This window comes from Sceloporus undulatus, chromosome 4, assembly GCF_019175285.1.
Source record: "Sceloporus undulatus isolate JIND9_A2432 ecotype Alabama chromosome 4, SceUnd_v1.1, whole genome shotgun sequence".
Taxonomy (NCBI): Eukaryota; Metazoa; Chordata; class Lepidosauria; order Squamata; family Phrynosomatidae; genus Sceloporus; species Sceloporus undulatus.
The window spans coordinates 66,758,041-66,782,414 of NC_056525.1; the positions used below are offsets into that span (position 1 = coordinate 66,758,041).

At 40.2% G+C, this 24,374-nt stretch overlaps 1 protein-coding gene across 16 annotated transcripts; it reads left to right on the forward strand.

Moving 5' to 3' along the window:
• The first annotated feature begins 8 nt into the window (after window positions 1–8).
• Window positions 9–23,260, forward strand: NFYA (nuclear transcription factor Y subunit alpha). Of its 16 annotated transcripts, none has more exons than XM_042465451.1 (11): window positions 61–156; window positions 2,363–2,711; window positions 6,104–6,216; window positions 8,823–8,909; window positions 11,590–11,736; window positions 13,253–13,384; window positions 13,749–13,854; window positions 15,508–15,674; window positions 16,793–16,966; window positions 18,443–18,535; window positions 20,383–23,260. In XM_042465451.1, exons 3-11 carry the CDS (start codon window positions 6,142–6,144, stop codon window positions 20,434–20,436), a joined length of 1,035 nt encoding a protein of 344 aa, XP_042321385.1. In that variant the 5' UTR covers window positions 61–156; window positions 2,363–2,711; window positions 6,104–6,141; the 3' UTR covers window positions 20,437–23,260. The 16 variants fall into 16 exon arrangements, 15 of the variants coding, with proteins under 15 accessions (XP_042321384.1, XP_042321390.1, XP_042321395.1 ...); XM_042465452.1 differs by having other exon boundaries at window positions 2,363–2,449; XM_042465450.1 differs by lacking the exon at window positions 2,363–2,711 and having other exon boundaries at window positions 9–156.
• The last annotated feature ends 1,114 nt before the right edge of the window (window positions 23,261–24,374 follow it).

Sequence of the window (24,374 nt, forward strand, 5' to 3'; positions counted from 1 at the left end):
CGCCCTCTGCCCTTTTTCTTTGTTGGGCGTCCGCGGGGGGGGGGGAGCTGGGCGCCATTTTGTGCGGCGGCTGAGTGGAGGCGCTGATTGGGTTTCGGGGGCCGGTGGCGGAGCCAATCAGAGCGGGACCCGAACCCGGGGGGGGAGCGAGGCACGGTGAGTGCGAGCAGCCAATATGGAGCCCCCGAGCGCCGGCCCAAGAGCCGGGATTGGCGGGGCCCAGTGGCCAGTCAGAGAGGAGGCCGCGCCAGGGCCAGCGACGGCGGCGGCAGCAGCAGCAGCAGCAGCCAAGGGGCCAGTGCGGCCGGGCGAGCGGCCTCTGGGTGGGCGCCCTCCTGCTCGGCTGGCCCCTCTCGGCGGCTGCGTCCACACTGGAGGGATAACCCGGTTTGGCCCCGCTTTAAGTGTCTTGGCTCAAGGCTATGGAATTCTGGGAGCTGGAGTTCGTTGTGGGGCCCAGAGCGGAGCCTCACCCAAGGTCCACAACACACACTGCAGGAATAACCCAATTCGAGACCGCTTCAACTTCCCCGGCTCAGTGCTAGGGGATCCTGGGAATTGTAGTTTGTTGTGGCACCAGAGCTCTCTCTGACAGAGAAGGCTCAATGCCTCACAGAACTACAGTTCCCAGAATTCCCCAGCATTGAGCCAGGGCAGTTGAAGCGGTCTCAAACTGGATTATTTCTGCAGTGTGTTTTGGACCTTAGATGAGGTCCAGGGTCCCAGGCGACAGTGGCGCTGCCCCTCCTCCAGAGGCGAAGGCAAACCTGCCCCTTTATTCATCATCATGTTAGTATATTTAGCATGGCAACATCACTAGAAATGCGTCTCAGCATGGCTGGTCTTATAGACTATAAGCGTGGTGAACTTGTGGATTGTGTAATACGAAGTTGCTTTGGTTTTGCCCATTGCATGTGATGTGATTGGTCTCAAACGTGTATCTTCCAGTGCCATTGGGAGTGTGATCTGTCCTCTACCTGGACTACAACCTGGAAGGATAATAGTTCATATTATTGTTTTCTTATGGGTAAATGATAAAAGGCTACCTGAAATCAATGGGATTCCTGTTTAACTAAATGAAACAAAATTATTGTTCAAACATTTAGAAAGCGAGAGGCGTAATTTTTAACGTAAGCAACTTTGTGCTGCAGTAGATAGTTGCTGTCCCATTAAACTGATAGGTTTGCAGCGGGAGGAAGAATTAATCTCAAGTAGTGATGCAAAGTCTCATGTTTCTCTTTCACCCCATTTCCGTTCTGGACCTCGAGCTGAATCTAGGAAAGCTTAGCTGTACCATTTGCTTGGATGACGTGTTTATTGTGCATCTACTGTTTCATGATGGGATCCTATACCAGATGTTTTATCTAAACAAATCTCTTTATTCCCTCTCTCCTAATCAATTGTAGGGTGCTGAAGACTGATATCCCACCCAACTATCACACCCTTCAGGTTTTGCTATTGCTGCTTGTTCACAGCTTACTTTGTAACTTGTCTCTGCTGGAGACCGTTCTACTGTTTGCTGTCAGTGGAGCTGTGTCCTACAAAGCCCTGTCTAAGAGAATAGCTTAAGTATAAATGTAGATCACTGCTTGGGGCAGAGGGATCAATGTGGGGGGACTGCCTTTTCCAAAGCTCTACAGAGCTCAGGGCAGAACACAGAGGGAAGTGACCTTTGGAGCGTTTCATTACTTTTACCATTAGCCCCCTACAAGTTGCATGGTAAGGAAAATACTGTGCCCTAACTCCAACACAAGTCCAAGCACACTGCAGAAATAATCCAGTTTGAGACCACCTTAACTGCCCTGGCTCAGTGCTAGGGGATTCTGGGAACTGTCGTTTTGTGAGAGATTTCGCCTTTTCTGTCAAAGTGCTCTGATGCCACAAACTACAATTCCCAGGATTCTCTAGGACTGAGCCAGGGCAGTTAAAGCAGTCTCAAACTGGATTATTTCTGCAGTGTGTTTTGAACCACTGATAGGCTGGGAAGGGAAGGCTTTGGAGTCATCTGTTTCTCCTCACCGCGAAGGACAGATCTCTGAAGTGCTTGTTCAATCCAAGTCTCATTTAAAGATAAAAGAACCATGAAGGGATCTTGAAGTTGCTTGCAGTAAACACCTGGACAGCTGACTCAGCAGGCATACTGCTCTGCTCTCACAAGATGCTTAAATTATTACTTTAGATATTAATTTATTAAATCTAAATTCTGTGTAATTATTAAAATCATTTCCCATTTTGCACTGTACAGTATATAGAAATTAGCACATACCATTTTGTGAAAATCTGTCCTCTTTACTGTGGTGTAAATGGTCACTGCGCTTCTCACTCCTGTGCCAGAATGCCTCCCCTCTGCCTTTATTGACAGAACTCCAGCATCAGAGGAGCAAGGGCAATGCAAGTTTCCTTCCACTCTTGGTGATGAGACACTATGGCCTTTTGAATGCTGTTTCAGGTACCATAGATTTGCATCCTCAGTAAAGGTGTAATGCAAAATATTGAGGAATTGCATGGCATCTTAAAAACTAAAAATGTTGTTCGTTTAAGTAATGAAGTGTTTTGTTTTAAGTATAATGAACCAATTCAGGTACTGGCAGAAGAACTTTGGTTCCTTGTGAGATATGATCTGAAGTTTGGGAAAGACTGCTGTTCTTCTGTAAAATCCTCAGGACGATCTACACATGCACTCTAAAGGCCCTTTGAAAGCTTATCTCATGGTATCTCATAATGCATTTGTTGAGAGAAACTTTTAAAAGCCTCTCTTTTTTGTGCAGTACAGTGGTACCCCGGGATACGAATGCGCCGCCTTACGAAATTTCCGGGTTACAAAAAAAATCCATTTAAAAAAACTGTTCCGGGTTACGAAGGTTTTTTCGGGTTACGAAAATTTTTTTGGTGCTTTTCGGCGCTATTTCACACGAAATCGCGGCTTTTCCCCATTAGCGCCTATGGGTTTTTCGGCTTACGAAGTATTCCGGGTTACGAAAGCGGCGGCGGAACGAATTAATTTCGTAACCCGGGGTACCACTGTATTATATTTTCAATACAGTTTTCTATTTGTGCTTCGGACAGTGATTTAATTAAAGTTAGAAGTGAGACCTACTGATCTTGATGAAAGTTAACTGAAGAGTACAGTGCATAGGAGAGTGGTGTATTGTTTTGAATGTTGGATTATGACTCTGGAAATCAGGGTTCAACTCCTTCTCAGCCATAGAAACCCACTGGATGACTTTGGGCAAGTCACACATTTTCAGCCCCAGAGGAAGGCAGAGGCAACCCCCCTCTGAACAAATCCTGCCAAGAAAACCCTTTGAAAGGGTTGTCATAAGTCACTTGAAGACACACAACAACAAACAGGTGCATAGAGTTCAGCAACAATACAAAGTAGCTAGAAATAAAAAGCAACTGCAAAGCTGCTGTGTGTGTTACCCATATCAATTGTTTTGTTGTACCACCATAGTTCCCAACCATTGGTCCTCCACTTGTTTTGGACTTCAAATCCCAGAAGACTCAGCCAACTTTGCCAACAGTGAGGAATTATGGGAGCTGAAGTCCAAAACATCTGGAGGGCCAAAGGTTGGGAACCAGTGTTGAACCTTTTTTTTTTTACATTGAAAATAAATTACTTTACAAAATTAGAATCGTCATTTGCTATCAAGGAAATAGTAGAAGACAATTTCTTTATGCCAAAAGTGTAGGCAGGTAACATGTAAAGCAGAGTGATTCAAGTTTATTTTTAAATACTCTCTAAAACATTAGAGATTATAATTGTGTGTCCTAAATTTGCCATTCTACCAATTTAAACCTGTCTGAAGACGTTAGTGCAAATAGCGCCTGCATTATCTTCCAAAGATCATATTCATGTGTGGACATGTCTCAGACATAAAGGAATTTCACAGAAGTGAAGCCACTACCCAGTCTCTCTGCTTTCATTTGGAGCCAGAGTACCCAGTGTTTTCGGATCCCATGATTTAAAATTATGAGAATGTGCTGCAGGAGCCATGGTGTGTGCCCCCCCCACACACACACACATTTTGCTTCTCCAAGTAATTTACTAAACATTGTACCCCAAAATCACTCCCATAAGATCCATGGTATATAAATCCATGGCATATAAACATGGATCCTCATTTACAACAGGATGCCAAAAGAATTATCAAGTCACAAAACATGAATGGAAGCAAAAGTGTAATATGATTTGATTTGAATGTTTTGGTGTTACCCAGTGCAAAAAATTATAAAAGATGTAACTTCTGCAGAAAAGAACAATAACATGATTTTTATGGTTGAAATAGCTTGTATCTGTGGTTTCAGGATGGTGATGGAAGTCCTAAATAATGACTGCTTTAACTGCTCTGGCCAGGGCAGTTGAAGCAGTCTCAATATGGATTATTTCTGCAGTGTGTTTTGAACCTTAGGTGAGGACCAGGGTCCCAGGCGAAACTGGCAGTGTCCCTCCTTCAGAGGCAAAGGCAAACCTGTCCCTTTAGTCATCATGTTAGTATTTAGTATAGCAAAATAATTAGAAATTTGTCTCAGCATTACTGATGACTGGTGGCTGTAGCATTGTATTGATAATCTTGTGCCACTGAAAGAAGGGTTTCTCCTGAAGATCGCAGAGCCCAGGCCAGTTCATACTCAGAGATAAGGTCTGCCAAATAGCCTGGTCCTGAGCCATATTGGTCATAAGATAGTTGGAGTAAGGCTGGGGAAGCAGTGCTTTTTTACCATCAATATGCAAAACAGTTCATTTGAATTGTGGTGCTGGAGAAGAGTGCTAAGGGTACCAGGGACAACCAAAAAGCCAGACAAATGGGCCCCTGATAAGATCAGGAAGCCTGGAAGCGAAGATAATCAAATTGAGGCTGTCGTGCTTTGGTCACATGAGAAGGCAGGACTCGTTAGAAAAGATAATACTACTAGGAAAGGTAGTAAAAAGAGAGGAAGACCACATGTCAGATGGATAGACTCAATGAGGGAGATCACAGGTATGAATGTACAGAACCTAAGCAGAGAAGTGGAGGATGGGGGTTTGGAGAAGTCTCATCCACTGTGGGGGCAGTTAACAAAAGCAAAGGGATCTTGTAGCACTTCTGAGACTAATTGAAACAAAGCAGCTGGTAGCATGAGTTTTCCTACACTTGCATCTACTTACCCAGATGCATGTTTAAGTAGACTCAAGTTTATGAAAGCTCAAGCTACCAGCTGCTTTCTTTCAGTTAGTCTCAGAGGTGTTACTAGATCCCTTTGCATACTGATTTTTCAGACTAACAGGGTTATGTCTTTGGATTCTGGAAGAAGATAGTTGGGTTAAGCCTGGGGAAACAATGCTTATGTACTAACAGTATACAAAAGGCTCTTGTAGCACCTTTGAGACTAAATGAAAGAAAGAAACTGGTAGCATGAGTTTTTGTAGACTTAAGCTTACTTCCTCAGATGCTATAGAAGCTTAAACTGCCAGTTTCTTTCTTTCTGTTAGTCTCAAAGGTGCTACACAATCCCTTTGCCTACTGATTCTCCAGGCTAACACAGCATGTCTTTGAATTCTTTTGTACCATGGAGAGCTGACAGAATGTTTCAATAGAACTTCTAATAATTTGTATGAACCACATTTTTATGCCCAGGTCCCTGGATCTGTGTGCAGTCTCTAAGCTGATGTAAGCCTGTGCCTCTTAAAAACCAAAGTAATGTGCATGGTTGCTATTTGTATTACTGTCTGAGCATAAGAGTGTCAGAAGTACAGTCCATATCCACAGATTCTTTATTCATGGATTCAATTATCCACAGCTTTAAAATATTCCCAAGAGACATAAATTCCATAAAGCAAGGCTTGATTTTGCTGTTTTATATCATGGACACAATTTCACTATGCCATTGTCTTTAATGAGACTTGAACATCCATGGATTTCCAAGGGGGGTCCTGGAACCAAAACACAGCGGATATCAAAAGCCTATTGACTTGTTGTTGTTGTGTTGCCTATATTTTCAGCAATGCAATTTTTGACAGGGAGGATTTTTTAATTACAAGAATTCTCTTTTTTTTCATTTGCAATAAAATAAATCTAATCTTCATAATTTGTGAAACTAATATTCTTTTTTTACCTTTTAGGTTTCCATTTGAGGAGAGAGGACTGGATTTAGAAAACCATGGAGCAGTACACAACAAACAGCAATAGCTCAACAGAACAGATAGTTGTGCAAGCTGGACAAATTCAGCAACAGGTGTGGGAATGTACTTTAGATTTCGAATTCATGCCTTTCATTCTTAAACTTGGTTTAAACCAATAAGAATAGACAAATTCCTTGCTAAGTATGATTTGAAACTATCATTGTAATCTTCTTTCCATAGATTAATTTCCAGATTTCTTTTAGATACCTTAAGTAATGATACAGTTGTCCCTCTGTTTGTGCGGACTTTGAATTCATGCCCCTCGCTTCGTCATGAGTTGCAAATGGAGAGATTTTAAATGGGGTACGTGCCTGTGGTGTGCGCCCACAGGGGTGCATTGCCATTAAAGCCAATAGGGCTTGAATATTGTGGATTTCCGTTTTCACGGTGGGGGGTCCGTAATGGATCCACCGCAAAAACACAGGCGCGACTGTAATTGTTTCCATTTATATCCTGATTTTCCTCCAAAAGTAGAGATTTAGGTAGCATACATAAATTAAAATAGATACAGATGAAATCAGATACAGAAACATCAGTAAAAACATACCAAAAAGTTATTGTTGAAATGCAGTTAAGCTATGTATAGAATTAAAAACATGTTGATCGCAAAAGTGACAGGTTGGCAGTTTGAGGCCTGCTTGCCGCATGATGGGGCGAGCTCCCATCACTAGTCTCAGCTTTTGCCAACCTAGCTGTTTGAAAGCATGCAAATGCAAGTACAGTTGGCGCTTCTTATACACGGATTTTTTTATACACGGATTCAAGCATACACGGTTTGACAATGTTCAAAAAAAGTATAAATTTCAGATATCAAACCTCAATTTTCCATTTTTTATAAGGGACGCCATTTTGTTATGTCATTATATTTAATGGAACTTGAACATCGATGGATTTTGTTATCCACGGGGATCTTAGAACCAAACCCCAGCGTATACCAAGGGTCCACTTATCAAAAAGCATAAAATGCTTAAAACAAAAGGCACAGAATATAGAGGACAAAAAATGTCCCAACATTTAGTGTGCAGTTAAAATAGTTAACGGTTAAAAAGGACAAAACGAAAACGAGACATCTTTCCTGAATATTAGTAAACATATACAATAAAATCATAAAATCTAATTTGTACTTGGCATCTCCATGGCTATTTATGGCAATTTTGTTTTACTCTCTTTCTAATCTTTTTTGCAGCCATGGCAAAAAGAGCCACTCTATGTGTTCATTGGCATCACTCAAAAGAAATTGGACTGAATCAACAGTAGAGCTCCCACTTTTGTTTGTCAGCAAGGGTGTTAAAAATTTCTTTCTAGGGTTGCTGTACAATGGACAAATTAACAAGTAGTGAACAATATCCTCCACCTGAGACTGACTGCAGATGCATAGTCTGTTCTCAAAAGGCACTTTGTTGTAGCGTCGGTCTAGAACTGCAGTGGGCATTACTTGAAGTCATAGCTCTGAAGGCAATTCTTAAAGTAGGCGACTTGTAGGGCATTTCCAAGTAACACAATGCTGGGAGACGATTAGTTGATAAGGTAGCAATATGTTTAAAATATCTTATCTGTGTAAAATCTATTCTTGTTTTAACTGAAGGGCAGCCAAATTCAGTGCACAAAAAAGGTGCAGGATTTCCATTTGGTAAATTGCAGAGCTTTCGGAGAAATTTATTTTGTAGTATTTCCAAGGCTTTGCCAGTATGGATATCTGATCCCCATATTTCTGCACCATAAAGCATCTGGGCAATAACTTTGCTGTTAAATTTTTTTAAGGCAGGTTCAATCAACTGGCTGCCCTGGAAAAATAGAATTTCAACAAAGCTCTGGCTGTTTTGTCAGCTTTCAGTTTTACTGCCGCCCTATGATTTTTCCAAGAAAGGGACTCACTGAAAACTATGCCCAGATATTTGAATAGTTGGGTTTGTTCCATGTTATGTTAGTCTAAGATCCATTTGTGCTTTGGAGAGTTTCTGCCGAATACCATTACCTTGGTTTTGGAGTAGTTTATTGACAAGTGTTCTTGCTGACAATAGACACTGAAAGCATTTAATAGATTTTTGAGACCAAACAAGATAGGGAATGGAGCACTAAATCGACTGCATACATCAGAATGAAGATCTTTCTGTTCCTGATAACTGGAGAAAGAGAATCAACTGAAGATAAGAAAGGCACCAGATCGTTCATATGGATGTTAAAGAGGGTGGGTGCCCAAAGGCATCCCTGTTTCACTCCTCAGGTTGTTTTTAAGGCTTCTGTATATGGAATAAAGGCAGTATATGGAATAAAATGCAGCAGATTAATGTAGGTAAGGTGTTCTGAGCAAAGTCTTAGGACCACAATGCACAAGATGTACTGATACAGTTACGGGGTGCTGAGAGTAGTTCTTTAGACTTTAGATCCTCCCATCACCTCTTTATTTATGTTGTATACCTCCCAAAATCTAAGACTTCTTATTAAGAGGCTTCCATGTTTAGTGTGGGCAACAGCATCACAGTATTTTTTCTGTCTTTATCTATGAATATTATTCAAACCAAACATTGGAGAGATCCTCATATTAAGAGTGGCCCAGTTTCTTCCCCTTATAGAGCCCATCATCCTCACAGATGTTTCTTGTCTTGAGCTCTTCCTTTCCTCCTACAAAGTTTCAAGTTCTTCCTGTTCCTGTTCCCAGCAGCAGGGCGGTGTCACTGCTGTCCAGTTACAGACTGAGGCTCAGGTGGCATCTGCCTCAGGCCAGCAAGTCCAGACCCTCCAGGTAGTGGTGATCTATCTGTTGTATTTGTGTGAGCACTGCATGAATCACTCCCTCCCCATCATCTCACATCTGATGCTGTGTTTGCACTGGGGCTTGAAATAGGAAGAGAAAAATAGTGGCAGTTCTAATGCTTTGTAACAGCCATGGCTTATGCTGACTGTAGATGGGTAACAGTAAAATTAACAAAATAGTTAAAAGCTGGTCTTCCCTTTCCAGTTAAAAATGCATGTGGCAAATCTAGTTCTAGCAAAATTTCCTGTTGTAAATATGAAGATATGAAATTGGGGGTGGAGAAGAGAGCTGAAGATTTGCAACCTTTAGTTATAGCTTCTCTTTCTGAAAAACAATCTGTGTGAAAATGGTCCATATGATTTTTAAAAATGAAATTCATTGAGAGATATTTCAAACCCCAATTTGTGTTTTTGTGAAATAATGTCACTGCAAAGATCATCTCACTTGAGATATGCTTGGACAGTCAAAAGCATTTTTTTTTTTTACTTTTGGTTGGTTGGTTTTGTAAATGATCAGTATTATCAAGTGGTTTGTTAATCATCACTTTATACCACAGAAAGCTTTACAGTGGCTTTTGCTGGTTTGGCTTGCTCTTTTGCTTGCTAAATTATTTGAATTAAAATTCAGTAATATAGTCTAAGTTCTAGAGTGATTAAAGTGGCTTGTTTGCATGGAGTTGACTTAGTTTGGATTTTTCATTATGCAGTTCATCTCTTCTGTATGTTGTAAGCACCTTGGGAAAAATGTCTTGATTTCTCTGATAGATCCCCCCCCCCATGTACCTTATCTGTCTTTTGTTCTGACTGATTGTTCATTTCCAAAATGAATGCTAGCTCCCCATGAATTAGTCTGAAATTCCACAGTAATAAGCCTGTGGGGACTTAGGTAAGGCCAATGGACCAGGAAACTCAGTGGCTTGCCCCCCATCATGGCATTTCTAGGTGCCTCATAGTACTGAGTGAATAACATGATTGGCACCTCTCCTGTCGGAATCATTTTATAAATATATCTTTATAGGTGCCTGATTCGTTTTGTGCACTGAAGACAGTTCAGATCTCATGATTTCAGGGGTCTGTTTGAACTACGAGTGCTAGAAGTCCTGACTGTTATGTGAGGTCAAGATTAAATAGAGCTGCTGGCACAACCTTTGCAGCTTCCTCCCTGGGGGTGCGAGGACACTAGTGCATTGGCATCAGGGACATAGCCAAGGGAGGGTTCTTGGGGTCCGGACCCCCCCTTCCGTTAGAAAAATGAATGGTGTGTGCTGCTGCACCCAAGCCCCAATATAATGGTAGCACTTAGTCTGGACCCCCCCCCCTTCCTAAAATCCTGGCTACGTCCCTGTTGGCATACTCCAATGGCCAATCAAATGCAGGAGAGGATTTGAGACATTATATTTGGGAGCCTCTAACTGTACTGCCCTTGTGCACATGGGTTATAGGTCCTATGTTAGAGCCTATGAGTTATTTCCTTGTGCCACATCTTTTAAAAGTACTTGTATTGGGTCTGATATGTTACATGTTACTCTCAACTTGGTAAATGCTATTTGCCCCATCAGTTTGAATAGTGTACTTCTTCCTTATAGATTAGGATCCAAAGTTGAAAGATACACTTGGTGGAGGGGTTGAAGACATGTTTGATGACCCTGCCACTCAGTTGGTCTGCCTCAATTGAGAGGCCTAAACCAAGAAGTTTCTTCTTAATATTTTTGGGCACTGTCTCCTAACCCTGTCTTTCACCAATCAGTAGACTGATCAGAAACAAAGGGGTGAAGCAGACAGCTGATAAAGAACAGTCTCCGGCCATGATTGTGCTGGGACTGTAGTGACTGCATGGCCTTCTTGCACAGTTCCAAGGCTGCCAGGAGCCAGATTATTTCCGCTCCTTAAAGGCCCAGCTTTTACCCCCTTAGTGTGGCCTCGGAGTGGCTTCCAGCCACTTTGAGGGTGTGTCACGTAAGCACTACTCCCCCAAAGTGGCTGGAAGCCATTTTATTTGGCAGTAGGATTGTGACAGTCTGGCAGTAGGATTGTGACATTTTTTCTTTATTTCTCACTACTTACTACTCAAGAGCTACTTGACACAAAGATACTAGACGCCTTCTTCTTTGCAATCTTTCTCTTTTCAAAAGCAGGAGGAGATGTTACAATGTTCTCTTCTGCTTTGTTTTGTAAATTTCTCTTTTCCTTTCTTACTAGCAATACAACTGTGTATTGCAAGAAATATGGAAGTGCTACTAAAAATAGTGAAATAAGTTCTGGCCTGTGAAAGCTTATGTGTAATACATCTGTTAATCTTTCAAGTTCCACAGGATTTGATGTAATTTGATGAGATAGTAAAATATAAAAACCAAATGTGAACTTCTTTGTCTGTACAGGGCTTTGGCTGTATTTATTTGTTTACTATCAATATAGGCATTGCTGACAGATTGTTTCTTCCTCAGACTTGACATTTTTGTTAGTCTGTAATGCAAAGGTAGAGGTGAAAATTTTTGAGAAGCAAGCATTTTAAAGTGATCAGTGCTGGAAGTCTGAGCCTGCTGTGATGCATGAAACTATATTGTTATTGCTGCACTGTGGCCTTTTTGTACAATGTCTGAACAATTTGCAATTCCTGGTTTAACTGGCATATTGGACTTTTGTTTCATTGCCTTTTTCTTCCTGTCCTTTAGGTACAGGGTCAACCACTGATGGTACAAGTGAGTGGAGGCCAGCTGATCACATCAACTGGTCAGCCCATTATGGTGCAGGCAGTACCTGGGAGTCAAGGTCAGACCATTATGCAAGTCCCAGTTTCAGGATCACAAGGACTTCAGCAGGTCAGTATGCCCAGACTTCATGACCTGTAGGTTTTGAAAAAAAAAAATACTAGGAAAGGTGGGAGGAAGTAGAAAGAGTGAAAGGCCACATGCTAGATGGATTCTATTAAGGAGACCATAGGTATGAATTTACAGGAACTAAGCAGAGCAGTGGAGGATAGGGAGTCTTGGAGATGTCTTATCCATAAGGTCACCATGTGTGCATATCAACTCAAGGACAATTATGAACAGCAATAAGATTTTGTATAAAGGAGCAGTGCATGAAAAAAAGTCAAGGAAACTTCTTTTTGACCCAGCTGTTTTTTTTAAATGTACTTCCTATCACTACAGTGGGCTAATGTTGCTCTGCTTTTTCAAATCTTTACAAAGAAAGAGACATTTACTTCTAGAGAATATGTTACAGTAGTTTTACCATGCTCACTTGTGCTCTCCCTTCCTTCCTTCCTTCCTTCCTTACTTACCAACGTTTTCAAAGATTTATGCTGTTTAGTGCATTGAATACATTCCTGCTTAGAACTGGGAGTGAGAGAATCCTTTTTTATATGCCTGAAATATGGTCAAAAGTTTTTAATGTATTATTCCAGCTCTGCTGTATAATACTCCTTTGGCAAAAAGTGGATTAGTTGATGAGATATACAATGGCATGGCCAAGGCTCCTATAGGCATTAGCTTAACTTTTGTCAATGTTTAGAAATAATATCTTATGTTTCTATTTTAAAAGGGAATAAAAGGCAGATTTGACTTAATTTGAAGTTATCTGAGAATAGATCTCATAGCACCTTTGAGACTAACTGAAAGAAAGGGCCCGAACAGACAGGCCAAAATAAAGCTGCTTCAGGTCACTTTGGAGGTATGCTGTTTAAATGACACATGCATCTTAAGAGGCCAGAAGCTGCGCCAAAGCTGAGCTCCAGTCCTTAGGAATGGTGTGTGGCTTTGGCGTGGCTTCCAGTCTCTTAAGATTTGTGTGTCATTTAAACAGCATACCTCCAAAGTACAGTGGTGCCTCGGGTTACGAAATTAATTCGTTCCGTGGCACCGTTCGTAACCCGAAAAGCCTTCGTAAGCCGAATTGCCATAGGCGCTAATGGGGAAAAGCTGCGATTCCGTGCGAAAAAGCCGAAAAAAGCACCAAAAGTTTTTTCGTAACCCGAAAAAACATTCGTAACCCGGAACAAAGTTTTCCTATGGGATTTTTTCGTATCCCGAAAATTTCGTAACCTGGGTATTTCGTATCCCGAGGTACCACTGTAATCCAAAGCAGCTTTATTTTGGCCTGTCTGTTCAGACCCAAAAATGCATTTGAGAAAGTAGACTTAAGTCTACGAAAGCTCATGCTGCCAACTTATTTATTTCAGTTAGTCTCAAAGGTGCTACAAGATCTCTCTACATACTGATGGTACAGACTAACATGGATATATCTTTGAATTTTATCTGATAATATTTAGGCAATGCCAATATTAGATTTAGATGTATTGCCTCTAAAGTTGCCCCCTCCCCATTTATTTCCCCCCAGATCCAGTTGGTCCAACCTGGTCAGATTCAGATCCAGGGTGGTCAAGCTGTGCAGGTTCAAGGTCAGCAGGGCCAAACACAGCAGATCATCATTCAGCAGCCACAGACTGCAGTTACTGCTGGACAGACACAGGTAAACATTTGAACAGAGGGTAGAGATTTGCAAGGATACCGAGGGGCCAGGAACCTCAAGTCCAGGAATTCCTTAGATGACCATGACTCCTTCTCTGTGACACCATCATGGTGTGGATTCCAAGCTTTTATAGAACTTTTTTCCACACCAAAGGTTGAAAACTCTGTAGTATCATTATTTGCAGTAAGAATAAGAGACTTTCTCTTTTGCTTTAGACTCTTCCCACCACTGGACTGCAGTGCCCAAGAACATCTTTGAAAACAGGCTGATAAGGGACCTCTCCCCTTGAGAAATTAGGTAGCCACAAGATATGATTGTTCTATACTATGTAGTGTTTTATCTAATGGCACATTTGTACTTGCAGACCCAGCCACAAATTGCAGTTCAGGGACAGCAGGTAGCCCAGACCGCAGAGGGCCAGACGATTGTCTATCAACCAGTGAATGCTGATGGAACAATTCTCCAACAAGGTATGGATTCTCCAGGCTACAAACTGCTATGACAGTTTCTAAAATAATGCTTACCATTGGCAGGGCAACATGGTCTTTAATTTGTGTTTCTGGCTTTTAGTCAGAAAGATTATGAAGTTAAGTTTACTGGTAAATAATATTAGTCCTGTTTTGTTCTGGCTACTGTGTTACTGTGTTGATGGTTGGGTATTTTTATGGTGATGATACTTTGTGTCATGAAAAGTGCCCATTTCCTGAATACTTTTTTCTCATGAAGGTCAAATTTTCTAAGGTTTCAGCAAGAAATTAAAATTAAATTGTGACAAATTGACACTTGTAAAGACATATTTTTCCAGACTGTGGTGGTGATTTTTAGAAAATACAAGTAATTGCTGAATTTTGTGGTGTAAAGATTAGAGAATGGACAGCAGAGGAATACAAATTTTAAAAATATGGATGCAAATACAGAAGTGTGTGTACTTGAAATTGGTGGTGAGCAAGTCAGATTCAATCTTGTTGAAGAGTTACCATATATACTCAACTATAAGTCAACCTCATGTATACCATAAGTCGAGGGCAAGTTTTGGGGCCAAAATTGTAGATTTTGATAAGTCGAGGGTAAAACTTAGGGGCATGTAACAAAAGATCTAAAGGATGAAGCAAAGGAAAACGATGCCAAAGAACTTAACAAAATTCCAGCAGGCAAAACTTTTTGTGCTCATCCTAAAGGCTGGATGGGTGAGAGAACAAAGCAGGGTCAGTGGTTCCAGGAAAGATTATACTCTTGCCTTTCACCAGGGAATGGTACATTTTTTAAAATAAGAGTTAAAGTACAGTACTAACACTGACCCATGGATAAGTTGACTCTGGTTTTTGTGGTCAATTTTTTGACTTACATTTCTAGACTTATACATGAATATATACAGTATACACCTTTTGAATTACTTAAATTAAAAGAAAACAAGTTTCTGCTAATTTAGAAATTTTGTAAATTTATGTCTGACCACAGGAGGATGCTACCTAATCTTTGTCCCTTTCCAGGCAGTGCCAGTCTGTTTTCAGATTTATTTACAGACTCATAAAGGATCAGAAATCCTTTTTAAAAGGAATGCTGAAATGTTTTAAATGCTGAGTGTATCAGGTTGTAGCAGCATCAGTGTGGATCTTAGGTTATATTGTAAATATGTATTTATTATTGGACTTATATCTCGCCTTTCTCCCAAAATGGGATCCAAGGCAGCTTGCAAGAAGATGCAAGGTAGAATATAGATGATCTTAGTTGTAGTTTTAGTTCATTTTTTGAAATTACTGTATGTGGTTTGTTTTTAATTTATTTGTCTAAACGGTTGTATGTGGTTTTGGATTGTGTTGTCTACAGTAGTGCATGCCACAACTGAACTCTTAATAGCATTAGCAAATAATTCATCTGCTTAATTTTGAGGCAGCTGTTAAAAAGAATATGCGCCTCTTGGTTTTACTCCTGAGCAGTAGATATTCAGAGTTAACATAATTGTGGGTGAATTTGCTCATTATCTCTTCAACAGTCTCCTGAAAAAGTAAATAAATCCACAGGTATGTTTCAGGGCAGAACAAATGAATCTGAAGTGGGACTAATGATGTTCCCTTCGTCTTTTGTGTATGTTTTTTGTTTCGTTTTGTTTTCATTTCTTAAAGTTACAGTCCCTGTTACAGGCATGATCACCATTCCAGCAGCCAGTTTGGCTGGAGCACAAATAGTTCAGACTGGCGCCAATACCAACACAACCAGCAGTGGACAAGGGACGGTAACTGTGACGCTGCCTGTTGCTGGAAATGTGGTTAATTCTGGTGGGATGGTCATGGTATGTATTGCATGTTTCTAATATCCCTTCCCTTGCTGGATGGAATCAGTAGAACAAAACTTTCTTTGTTTTGCTTAGCAATCTTTTGCTTTGCTCATAAAAAAATTGTTGTATTTAGTATCTGTTGTTGTAGTTTACACTAGAGCTTTGAATGTTGGACTAGGACTGAGAGACTAGGGTTCAAATCTTAGTTTGACCATGGAAACCCACTGGGTGGCCTTGAGCAAGTCACAGTCTCTCAGCATCAGTAGAATGCAAAGACAAACCCTCTATGGACATGTCTTGCCAAGAAAATCCTGTGATGGGCTCACTTCAGTGTTGCCATAAGTCAGATATCACTCAGTGGCGTCATTAGGGTTGGCATCACCCGGTGCAATAACTCATGGTGTCACCCCACCCACTGACCTCTTCCCATGCCCCACCATACAGAATCCTTAGTAATGTTTTTGTACTAATATTAAGCATAAATCATAATTCCTATATAATCACTGAATGTAATGGTAATAGTTGTGACATAAACAACTAGCAGAATTAAAACTATATGTATTTATATGTTGTTACATGTGGTTAAAGTGAAAATTTTGTAAGATACAATGTTTTTAAAGAAAATTTTAAAATTTTAAAAAAAAAACCTGAGGCTTCTCCTTTCTCCTCCCACTGAACCTTGCCCCACTCACACCATCCCTTCCCCTGGGTTTTAAAGGGACACAGGCAAACACCACAGCCTGTTTCTGCAAAAAGGTAGTTGTTTGGGAACCAGTGTTGTCAGTCTCCCTGTCCCTTAAGGTGTCACTTTGTACAGCCCACACCCTCCTAGTGACACTTAAATGACTTGAAGGCACACAACAACAGATGTGGTATTTGGCTTGTTGCAGTAAATATTTCTAGTTTTATTGAATTAACATAGTTATTGCTTGAGCTATCATGCTCTTGGCATGATCATATTACAGGATTTAAACATCTATCTCAAACTGTTTTTCCAATTTTTATTTTTATTTTTATTTCTAATTTCCAGAAATCCAGCTCTATTATATTTTCAGTTCTTACCTGTCATTTGTATGTTATTTCTAGTGAGTGATGTCTTGATTTTATCAGAGTACTTTCTTGGTTTGATGCAGATGGTTCCGGGTGCTGGATCAGTGCCAGCTATTCAGAGGATACCTTTGCCTGGAGCAGAAATGCTCGAAGAGGAGCCCTTGTATGTGAATGCTAAGCAGTACCACCGGATTCTGAAGAGGAGGCAAGCAAGAGCCAAGCTGGAAGCAGAAGGGAAAATTCCTAAAGAGAGGAGGGTGAGGCTAAAAATTTAACATTCACAAAAATCAGGATGTGATTAATCTTTGTGATGTGCCATTGCAATTGGTTGTACAGTGGTACCCCGGGTTACGAATTTAATTCGTTCCGCCGCCGCGTTCGTAACCCGAAATGCTTCGTAAGCCGAAAAAGCCATAGGCGCTAATAGCGAAAGCCGCGATTTCGTGCGAAAAAGCGCCGAAAAGCACCAAAAAATTTTTCGTAACCTGAAATAACCTTCGTAACCCGGAACAGTTTTTTTCTATGGATTTTTTTCGTAACCCGGAAATTTCGTAAGGCGGCGCATTCATATCCCGGGGTACCACTGTATTCCTATTAAAGCAGAAACTCTTCTCGTTCACCTCTGATGTTTTTTTCATTTAGTTGTAATGGGTGTGATGTATAATACTGGACTCAAAAGCATACTATAGTCAAGTTGTAAAGTGGTTCACTCAGGCAGTGAATGCCTTATTTTATATTGCATTACAATGAATCAGGCCTGGGCTTTAGTTAGCTGTTGGGCAAGTCACACCCTCTCAGTCTCAGAGGATTGCAGTGGCAAACCCCCTCTGAAGAAATCTTGCCAAGAAAACCCCATGATAGGTTTGCCTTAGGGTCACCATAAGTTGAAAATGACCTGAAAGCACACAACAATAAAAACCAATAAATGATTCACCCAGATGCAATTTAACTGGTCACAGGTTTGACTATAAATGACAGCAGAGAATCCTGTGATAAGCAACTTAGGGAGCGGGATATGATTAGTCTGGAGAAGAGAAGGCGAAGAGGTGATATGAAAGACCTGATTAAATATTTGAAGGGATGTCATATTGAGGATGGATCAAGTTTGTTTTCTGCAGCTCCAAAGAATAGGACCCAGAATAATGGATTTAAACTAGAGGAAAAGAGATGCCACCTCAACATTAAGAAGAACATTCTGGCAGCAAGAGCTGTTCAACAAGTCTCCTTCTTTGGAGGTTTTTAAACAGAGGCTGGATGGCCATCTGTTGGGGGTGCTTTGATTCTGTGTTCCTGCATGGCAGGAGGTTGGGATGGATGGTCCTTGTGATCTCTACCAACTCTATGATTCTATAATCTTTGCTGATAACTTTGCTTTTAAGCTCCACTTCTCTTGGTCATTATGGAGGATACCTGGATGGAGAGTGGCCGTATCTGGTTAACCTGTGTGCCTATCAGCTTAAGGCATGAGAGAACAGAATGGCAACCATAAGAAGACACAGTCTGCTGCAATCATTTCTGTTTTAAAACATACCTCAGCAATTTTAATAGAGAACACTGGATAAGGGGGCTTAGTATGCCCTTTACAAGCAGTGTGGGAATCTGAAATGTTTTGGTTCTCTAAATGCGTTCCCTTCAATTTTGCTAAGATTTTGTGGCCCTATAATGGGAGGAGTATATGTGATAACATTAAGGCATTCCTTTTATCTTTACAATTTTATTGGTGTCATCTGCAGAAGTACCTGCATGAGTCTCGGCATAGGCATGCTATGGCAAGAAAGCGGGGAGAAGGTGGACGTTTCTTTTCTCCAAAAGAAAAGGAAATGCAGGTCAGTAAAATGCTCTTCATTTTTGTGCTGTATTTTAGCCAGTGTTTCTATGCATATGATCTAGTTTATCATTGAATGAAAGTTAGAAACAAACTCAAAACATCTGCCATTTGCTCTCACTTTGTTAAACTTGCAGACCTTATGTTTGCTACTTTACCATGAATTAACATGCACACTCCACACTTGTTCTTTTCTTGGACACTTTAACACCAGTAAAGATTATGGTACTAGCTGGATTATTATACAGATAAAATCTGTGACCAACAAAGCTGTACGATTTCCAACTAGTACTGATAGCATTAAACTAAAATTGCAAAGTTGATAAGCTGATTAGATTTGGTTTGTATAATCGTTTTAAATTGTAAGGCATTATTCCAGTACTTAGTGAACTGATGCTAGTAACATTTCTAACCAGAAACTGTTTTCTTAAGGGACCCAGTCCATTGTATAGTTAAGTGCTGGATTTAGATATTCTAAAAGATTGGATTGTAAAATCCCCACCACAGGATTTCCACCTTTCTTCACAATATTTTTGTGCAGTGATTGATGACAGAGTGATACTTCAGATTATACTGTTTCATAATAGAGAGTGTCTGTAAACATAGAATACTTTGCATTTATCTGCATTTCCTGCTGAGGCAACTATTGAGTTTTCCATATATTTGTGAGAGGCAGGAAGAAAAGGGTTGTTACATCCCATCCCACCCCCCAGCAACCCCACCTCAACTAAACACCCCTAACCTATTTCAAAATATGGTGGCAAGTTATAACTATTCATTGAGGGTGTCACCCTCTCTCCTGGAATCTAAAGGAAGAACCTCCAGTCCTCTTGACATGTCTAAATGAAAGGGATTAAGAGATAGCAGCTGACAGAGCAAGTGAAATGCAGTGAAGCCCACTTCTGTGTGTGACACAATTGTTAACATATAGGTAAATAATACTAAATGAGGAATTGGGAACAGCAAAACAAAAGAGTCAGCTTCTTGGGACCAGGATGCTACCCTTCTATTGCCAGTTGTCCACTGGTGGACTATGTCATGGTTGAATGTGCTGTATTGTGCATTTATTCACAGATATTGAAAAAGAGTCAGATTTCTGCCGATTCTTTTAGTAGGCAAGAACATAGCATAGGTGGCACATTCCATACATGAACACAAGATGCTTATTGTGTGGTACTTTAAGGGGTACCTTTTCCTGCACAGCTCTTATAGCACAAGGATGGGCACCCTTTTTTACCCCCAAGAGCACTGATTTGTTGACTGCAGATGTGTATGGCCATTGGAGTGTAGACATCTTATCTTCTCAACCACCCATATCACTGTACATAAGGGAGGGCTGTTGAGACATCCTTTTCCTGCTTGCCCAGATTAGGGAGTGCTTTGAAAACTGGGTTCTCCCAATATATTTGTGACTGTCCTCACTTTCAAAGGCTCTTCCTGATGGAATGGAGAAGGGAAAAACTTGTCTCACCTCAGCAGATAGCTCCTCCCTGAATGTGAAACAGGTGTTTGCTGGGCTAGGAGTACACAGTATCCAGGAATGAGATCATTAGGGGTGTAAGATAATACTGTTACCACTTGTCCAGCAGTCTAGATCCAGATGGCTGTTACTCTGCCACTATTAGTGGTGGGGAAATGGAAATCTGTCCCTTGCCATCCAGTCCCAGTCCATAGCTGAATAGAAAGGGAAAGTGGCTGGCAGCGTTTTGGTTACAGGAGAGTGGGTAACACAGCCGTGGGGTCCTCTTGCACTAAACTTGGGTGTGTACCCTAAATGGCTAACTACTGTTTTTGGTTACTTTAATGAAGATAGCGTGGATAACAAAACCTTCCCTCCGCCCCATACAGGATCCTGGCCAGGCAAATGAAGAAGCAATGACACAGATGATCAGAGTATCCTAACAGCCAGCTAAACATCTGGACAAATACCTTTTGTCTCTGCAACTGTTCCCTATCCTACCTATCAAACAGACTTCTAAATGGGAAAATTTGCCATCTACTCAGCCTGTTCTTTTTCAGAACAAATACTACACTCAGTGAGTGGATCATCTTAGGTTTTTAACTGCAGTGGTATCAGCCAATGGAAATGACTGTGAACGTTGGTTCTCTACTCACCCAGGTCAGACCAGGGAGCTGAAAATTCTGCTTCAACATACCTTTAATATCTTTGACAGTAACAGTGGACCAGCTTGAACTGCCACTGTCTCAGCAATAACTGGCACAAAATAGGGCTAGCTACAGCATTTACAAGCCATGGTTCTTCAAACCCAGAGGAAATGCTAATGCTTGGAGCAGCCAGAGCTGGCATTGTTTTGTTTTCTCAATGTAACCTTTTTAGTCTCAGCCTTCATGTCTTCTGACAGCAAGCGTCTCACTACAGAAGCATCTACTCAGATAAAACTCTTGACATTGAACATTTTTTAGGAAATACTGCCCAGTCCTGGTCATCAGATATCCATCTAGTACAGTATACACATTCTGAAGGATAGCTGGGGGATTGCCATGGGAGTGGTCATTGGTGGAGAGAACAGGCTGGTGTTGAAGCTCATAATGCATGCAGTAGCTGAAATGGTGGTTCTTGTCATAGAACTACTGGCTTGCTCTTCCCATAAGCTAGTGAATTATTTGCAGGTAGGCAAAGTGGTCCTGTCCTTGGCACAGTTGTCTTCTCCAGGGTAGGAGGATTAGACATAGTTTTGTGAGCATTGGTTAAGATGTTAGATCCGCATAATTGCCTAAACCAAACCATTCATTATTATATCCCGCTGTAACTCAGACAGCTGTGTACCCAAGAATTAATGTGGACTCTTTTCCTCTTTGATATTTAATATTTGTAAATTGGGCACTTAACAGTTCTGTAGCTGTCATTTTCTGATATGAACGTCACTTTGTCCTCTCCCTCTTGTGTCTGCCCCTCATGTTTTTTATCAGCTGGGTGATTAAGCACTATGTAGCTTTTGCTTTTTTTCTAGTCTTGTTTGATAATTCAAAAATTTGGATCTGGAAATCATTCTTGCAAGCCTCACCTTGCTGCCTTTTTCACATTTGCACTATTCATTTAGGTCATCCAGCTGCCACTGTGTTCTACTGTTATTTATTCATATATCTATGTTTAAGTCTGCATCATTTACCAGCATTGAGAGGGAAAGGTAATTGGAGGAGGCCCATCACTTGAAAGATGATTCAAGCAGTAGCAAGAAAGGTGCTGTCTGGATATTGAGCATTTAGTTTTTAACAGGGGTCTTGTGAGTTCAGAAGAGAAATCACTGTTTGGCAATAGCTCTTTCCAATGAGGGAGGAGGAATTAATTCATCACATGACCTTGCCATGGCTTGGAGAAGAACACCTTCATAAGATTCATTTTTCATTACTTAAAATTAACAGTTCTGATGGAAGGAATTGAGAGAGAAAATGTTTTGTGTTAGTGAAAAACCTAGACAATAGCTGAAGGGTCAATAGAATGAGTTTGATGAAAACACCATAAAAATCCGTGAAGAAGAGTTTTAAACCGTTTATGGTCATCTAGAGTGCCAGTGCCCTAACTTAAGCTGAAAGAGTGAATGAAGAATATTGTTTCATTTTGCATCAACTACCCGTGTGATTTTTACAATTACATAAAGGCTGTGTTTGTAATTTAAAAAAAAATAAATCTCTACTAGCCTTTCAATTCACTCCAGCAACTTCAGCATCCTAGGTGCCTTTAGTTACCATTGTGGCATTCTTCACCTGACTACTTCAATACCTTACAGCACTTCTCACTGGATTTTACAATAAATATCCAATGCAGGCTTTAAGTAACTGTATTTGTGAAGGAACAATGAAAGCTTTTGAGGGGGGATTATTGTTTTTCAGAATTGCTGTAAATATTTAAAGCATTGGTATATGTTCTGAAATAGTGATATGCATGGTGAGGGGGAAATACTTCATAGTCTGGATTCCAGATGTTTTTTCATAGTTTTCCTTTTCAGTTGTTAGTTTTATAACTGCTAACAGGGATATTGAGGGAATCAAGGTTCTCTAATTCTTTGTGTGTATAAAATCATAAAGACATTTACAACTTAACAACCTAGTTGTCACTATTTTCCCCACATTAAAAATTAAATTGTTTTTGTGATACTTATATGTAGATGACGCAGACAGCTATTTAATTTTTGGTCTCTAGAGAATTCATGTAGTCAGGTTTTTCTGTAATGGTGTAAAATGACCGAATAGGATCTATTATACCAGTGGTTTAGACTTCATGGTGTAAGTCAAACTTATTTTGAAATATTAGTTAATATTGGACGACTTAAACTAGAACATGTCACAAAATGATCAGTTCCTGAATAAAAATTAAAGTGGTAGTTATACCAAATGCAAGTTCTTAATTAGAAGTAAATATTCAGACAATAATACAATTGAGGATAGACCTGTAATACGTTTGAAAAAAAGATACAAATTCTTCTATTGACCTAAAAAGCACTAGAACATTGAGCCTATGTAAAGCAGTGTGACACTTAATGGGGTGGAGTAGCAAACTCCAATATTAAACTTTTTTGAAATATTTTGCATGTGAAACTTCTTGGGCTGGGTGCATTGATATTTGTGAAATTGTAAGGAAAGGTTTGTACATAGTTCAAAAGTTTATAATTTTTTATGCTGCATTTTGAAGTGTATTTTGTCTTTAATAGATACAACTGTAAGTACTGTGTACACTATCCAGCCAATAAAATGTTTGTAAAATATATGTTGACATCTAGTCTAAACACACTTATACTCTATTTGGATAGTTAATAATTAAACTGTAAAGAAAGGGGTAATAAAACACTATAAGAACAAGGACAACTTTTTCAAACAATTGTAGTTGCAAGGGGCACAACCTCTCTTTGTATCTAATAAACCCCCATCATCTATTTATACTTGCATAATCAAGACTAATGCATGCTAATTTTTGTGTATCAGACTGAGTGACCTCCAGTTGCGTGGCTTCAGTTGGCTACCTAGACTGTCTAGTCTTATCTGAATTTTTTTTATCTACAGTACATCCCAATAATTCTGTATCTTATTCCAAATAAGCAACATAGTTCTATTTTTTAGTAACAGTTCATCATTGCCTACATAAGGTATTTTAGCCATACTTTTAGTACTGTGAGGTGGTAATGCTGCTTTTTCATAAGCTCAAGAGCTTCCCTGCTTACACAGCTGATGTGTTACACAGGATAACAATTGCGTGTTTAAAGTGTTTTCAAAGTTGATTTGGCTCTCAAGAGATAATCTAAATGTAAACAGTAAGTAGTTGCTTCAACCTGAATCAGTATGGTATTTAGCAGTGCTTTCATGGAAACGTGTACATCCTAGGTTGTCAGTTTCTTGATGGCAAGGAGTTATCTGGGAGAATATTTTATTTGGAGCAGTCCAAAACATTTTACGAGAATGAGGTAGCAAAGCTGGTGGGATGTATACTAGATATGTACTTACCTCAACACACCTGCTGGGAGCTTAGTTGTTCATGGCCGGTCAAATCTGTCTGGATTCTGTATAATTCCTTTATACAACATGTATAAATTGAAATAACTGTCTTCCTCTATACCAAGAGTTCAGGCAGGCTTTGCTAATGTAATGATAGTCCCTGGTTTCCAGTAAGTATCACTTTTACCCAATGGACTCCAGCAAAATTGCATGTTTGATGACTGCATGGTGAAGCTCTTCCTGGGCAGTACATGCAAGGTGGGTAACTTGTATTTCTACTTCCCATTAAAAAAAAAAGTCTGCACATATTAAAAGAGCATACTAGGGAAATGAATTCTAGTTTTCTGTGAGCAAGGTTGTTTTGGATTGTAGAGCAAAGGAAAATTTTGACA